The sequence below is a fragment of the Papilio polytes genome, unplaced genomic scaffold (genome assembly GCF_000836215.1).
Source record: "Papilio polytes unplaced genomic scaffold, Ppol_1.0 DF823288.1, whole genome shotgun sequence".
Taxonomy (NCBI): domain Eukaryota; kingdom Metazoa; phylum Arthropoda; class Insecta; order Lepidoptera; family Papilionidae; genus Papilio; species Papilio polytes.
Window position 1 is genome coordinate 1,092,131 of NW_013525916.1, and position 4,970 is coordinate 1,097,100.

The 4,970-nt window shown below is 32.7% G+C and overlaps 1 protein-coding gene across 1 annotated transcript in view; it reads left to right on the top strand.

The window, feature by feature from the left end:
• The window catches only part of LOC106104973, a 36,336-nt gene that overhangs the window by 26,390 nt on the left and 4,976 nt on the right, over positions 1-4,970 (top strand). The window contains exons 3-4 of the mRNA XM_013285167.1: positions 1,388-1,505; positions 4,769-4,938. Of these exons, the coding sequence (XP_013140621.1) occupies positions 1,388-1,505; positions 4,769-4,938 (288 nt within the window). The remainder of the gene's footprint in view (positions 1-1,387; positions 1,506-4,768; positions 4,939-4,970) is intronic.

The window sequence follows — 4,970 nt, forward strand, 5'->3', positions numbered from 1 at the left end:
AAATGAACAGTACGTTGTAACTAATGGTCGAAATTGGATAAGTGTCAGATTTCTAGAATACATTCAAATAACTTTAACTTTGCCTAGAAAATGTATAACAGTACGAATTGAAACAGTGAGCTTATGACGCGTTTCTCAAACAATTCATCATCAATTTATTTCCTAAAGTTTCATTTTTAATTTCGTTGACTAAAGGCCGCACATCAAAGTTCATTATTATCTCCCTTACTTTACTCCAGGAGGAATCAATGGTATCTTTACCTTTCACATAATTTCAGTACCAAATCTAGAATTTACATAATTCCTTTACTGACCACTTACGAATTATAAGTGTTACATTATCATTTGTATGTGCAAGTATACAAACTAATTTCAATAATAGTATCGCATTTCAAGATAAAAGAATTTGTATAATTTGAAATGACAAGCTGAAATTTTTTGACAGGCGCTCTGGGTTTTTCAATTTCTCTTACATCTCTCGTTGTTAAAAATAGAAAAAAAAACGGATTTTGCACAAACATTTCGGCAATGTAAACTTACTTTAATGCGGAGAGTATCCGCAAATACCGACAAACTATCCGGAGAGCGACCAAAGAGGTTTCACAACGGAAGTGGACTTCCGTATAGCAGTTGTCAATTAGCTTTCAACTTGTAGGCCGCTTCGTGCTGGCTGGTTTAACGTTAAAGTAAAAAAAAAGTAAATTCACATTTACGTTAATAAAGAAGAAAAATAATTGGTTCGAATTATTTTAAAAAAATTTCGAATTTAGAAGTGTAAAATTTCGATATTTTTTTTGTTCTAATCTCTAATTCGTTTTATCAGACAGATATGTTAAATTCTTTTTTATCCAAGCATTCGTGACTCTATAATTTGATTAATACTAACCATGACATAAAATCTATCAGCTATATAATTTAAACAGATTACGCTTGCATTTATTGAAATTGCACTTTCGTGCCTACGAGTTTAGATGCAAAATACCTTGTTTACTATAAATTGAAGTCGCGTAGCTCAATAATCTGAGCATTTACGTACCGTTTCGCATGTTTGATTTAAAATGTATGGAATATTTACAATAAATAATACCTTTCCTACCTTTTTATAATAGTTCCTACCATATATCATAAGGGAAAGAACTATATACCATGAATATTACTTATGATTAGGACTTTATAGGTAAAATAATAGACAAAAGAATTGTAATATCGAAAGTCTGCTAAGAAATTAAAAAAGAATTTAATTAGAAAGTCCGTTTTTTATAATAAAAAAACCTTTCGGAAACTTAATAAGCGAGAGCAGTTGGGTGTTCTGGCACGCGCGTAGATCGTTACAGTTCATTAACCTCACCTGCCTTAGCGGAATGTTCTTATAAGTTTTATGTTACAGTGCCGGAGACAAACTTCCGTCTCATCCAGAACAAAACGGACGATGATACTGTCAACGTCATATGCGCTGCGGACGGCGCCTTTCCGGCACCAAACCTGACACTCGCCACGCCTGAGAGGTAAAATTTTAAAAATGATTTTTCATACCTATAAGATTTCTGTTGACTGTTTTAGTGTTTGTGTTATGTTTTTATCTCTTTTATTCGTATTGATAAAAGAGAGTTGATACATATTTTAACGATGATTTACTATTCCACCATATGCTACTTTTTACTAATATTATAAATGCGAAAGTTTAGATGGATGGATGTTTATAAGAGTTTGCTTAAGCAAACGGAACTCGATTAAATTTGGCATAGGTGTAGAGCATTGTGTACAAGAATGCATAGACCAGTTACTTTTATTTTTAAATTTAAAGCCAGTTAGATAGATAAAAGAGTCAAACATCGTGACTTGATAATAGTGATCACTATTACGTAAAAAAACAGAATTTTAGCCTCACTGATAGAAAAGTAATAATGTATTATGACCTTAATTATAAAATAACTATCTAAAATGAAGTAAGACTTTAACTGTTAGATTTAAATGTAAAAGTCGATAGGGCAATAGAGTAACGTGTCGAGGTCATATAAAATTGAAGACGTGTGCTCCACAGCAATTGGCTTAAGGCAATTGCAGGTTATCGCGGCCGGCCTACATCGTAGCGTTCGCTCGCGTGATCTTACTTACTTTATTGCGTTGATTACGTAAGTAGCCACTACACTGATGCAAATACGGTTACAACTTTACAATAAGGTTCGCCATAGGTACACGTATTATAGTGGAAAAGTGGTCTAACAAGAACACTGCATGAACTAATTCGAGAAGTGTCTTGTTCGATGTAGAATTGGTAGCTAGTTAGCTATCTCTTCAAGGCCAAAACTATTTGATTATTTTCAGAATCTTAATGCATAAATATAATAATAATTGCATAATAACTACCAAACATTCAATTACTGGCATAAAATTACTCTCTAGTTGCAAATTTTTATAGATATGGAATAAATAATACGATAACTTTAGGGCTTTTTTACGTAAACAAAAGACTTACAAGTACATATATGTACAATGCTTAAAGAAAGACAAAATTTCCATTGTTTTCTCGAGCACTTATTTCACATTAAAACGTACGCTTGAATATATTCTCAAATACATTTCTCGGTACACGATTCTTTGTTGTTAAGTTGCCCACTTTAGTACGATATTTGTTTTAAGAAAAGAACAAAACTGTTATACAAATACGGCTTCCCTGAGCCTCGGGAGACATTGCTCAATTGAAATATGTTTTAAAGTTTAATGTTTACTTTCAAAGAAAATGTTTTACATCAAAACATTTATCTTCCTAACACAACTTCACGAAAATAGACATATTTTTTTAATGAAAAATAAAATTATAAGTGTGATTCGAAATAATAAAAGTTATGGAAAATATCCAAACGCCATTTAAAATAAATTTACGTCGTAAAACGTGACTTATATTTTCGAATATCACTTAAAAAAACTCAACATAACGGTCGCCTTGGTCAATATTGTCGCGTCATCTATTGATGTATAACGAAATTAATGTATGTGGAATAATCGAGATGTCTCCAGAATGTTCTATCGAGTAGTGAAATGGACGCCCGTCGAATAGTCAAGCTATTTCTAGAAGGTTCTATGGCAACGCCATCTGTTGGCGAGTAGAGGAAAAGATGTTCGCAAAAAGTTATCTTCAATATTCGAAGCGGCATCGAGAATGTTCTATTGGACAATGTATGTAATTCGAACAATCATAAATGTTCTGGAACACAATGACAAAAGAATAACGAAAAGAAGATTGAAAATCGCGCTACATAAGGGGAATCAGTTCCGATCTGAGGAGTGTTACGGCGGAAAGTGAATTGTGAAGAAGAAGTCTTAAGTGGATTGCGAAGAAGATAAAGTGACCTTGAAGTGAAAGTGCTAGTGTTGTAGTGTCAATGATGTTTTGTGAAGTGCTCAGTACTACTGACTGTGTTTGTGTGTCGTGTCGTTAACGGAAAATCGTGACAGTACTGTTAACTGTAACTATAAATCGCGAATAAATCAAAGAAGAATAATTAGGGTGTTTTAACTTTATCCCACGCGCATAACAATATCATAGGCTAAAGTCGTTTTAAGGGACAAAAGGTCATAGTTCAGTTGAAAGGTAATATTCAGTCTATTTTCAGCCCGTTTCATTTACAATTTGGTTAACAAGAACGTGAATTGTAGGACTGTGACGAATATAAAAAATGGCTTAACACAAATCATCCGTTGAACATTAAGCTATGTCCAATTCTTATATAAATTATATCACGTTTTTCCTTATTTTGACGCTAGAATTCTTATTGATATAAGAAGACGAAATAATTGAAATAACACAAATAAGTGTATTATATGATCAAGAAGGGAGTGATGAGTGATAAGACGGATGATAGAGTTATTTGGAGAACGAAAACCCGGTACGCCGACCTTACGGGAGTAGGATAAGGCAGGGAAGATGATGACGCTTTTTTATAGACTATGTTATATCTGTACAATAAATTTAAAGTCAGAAACCATTATGTACATTTGACACATGATTTCTACATATATTCCACACACAATTAACATTTGTTAAATGTAAAATATACTATTATAATTTTCTAATATTTTTTGTGTTCAGTACAGATTTTACATCGTCCATTTATTTCTTAAAGCTTAAAGAATATTTGGCAACATTTCTGCAGCTCAAGATTAAATCCGATTTAAAGCTACCACCTGGTGCACCTTACATTGAGTTTCTTATTTAAAAGTATGCTTTTAGATGAAATTTCACTGCGGATGTGGATATCTGAAATTTTGATATTAAAAGAAATATACTTTAATTATAAGTAAAAATTAAATAAAGCATCCACTAATAGTGTAAGTTTGGTACTATAAGATAATTTAGATGAATAATGATTTAACTAACGATTTGAAGTCCAGTGTACGTAATAGTCTAGTGTACTGCACTGTACACTTTTTTATAAATCAATCTGAAAACCAAACAAAGACAATAAATCGTCACAAATACAGTCGTGTTATCAAATACTATGTTACAATCATACTAATATAAATGCGAAAGTTTAGATGAATGGATGGATGGATAGATGAATGTTTGTTAGAGTTTGTAGCCTAAACGGCTAAACCGATTTCGATGAAATTTGGTATAGATGTAAAGGATAGTCTGGAAGATCACTTTTTTGTCGAAGAACACATAGGCTACTCACTTTTGTTTTTTTTTTAAATTCCACGTGGACGAAGTCGCAGGTGTACGCTAGTACTGTATAAATTTTTTCTTATAATATTATTTTTATTAAAGGCGACTGGATGGCGTGTCCCATGACCTCAAGTTGGTGAATGGCAGATATTCAACAGTGGCGTCTGTGACGTTACTAGACGCGGACCTTCCTTCGCCTGCCGAGTTTATCTGCACACTACGAATACCATTAGCGAAATATGCAGTGAGAAAAGAAGCTATTTATTACCCAGGTAAGATGACTTATTTATAAATTGACATTTTT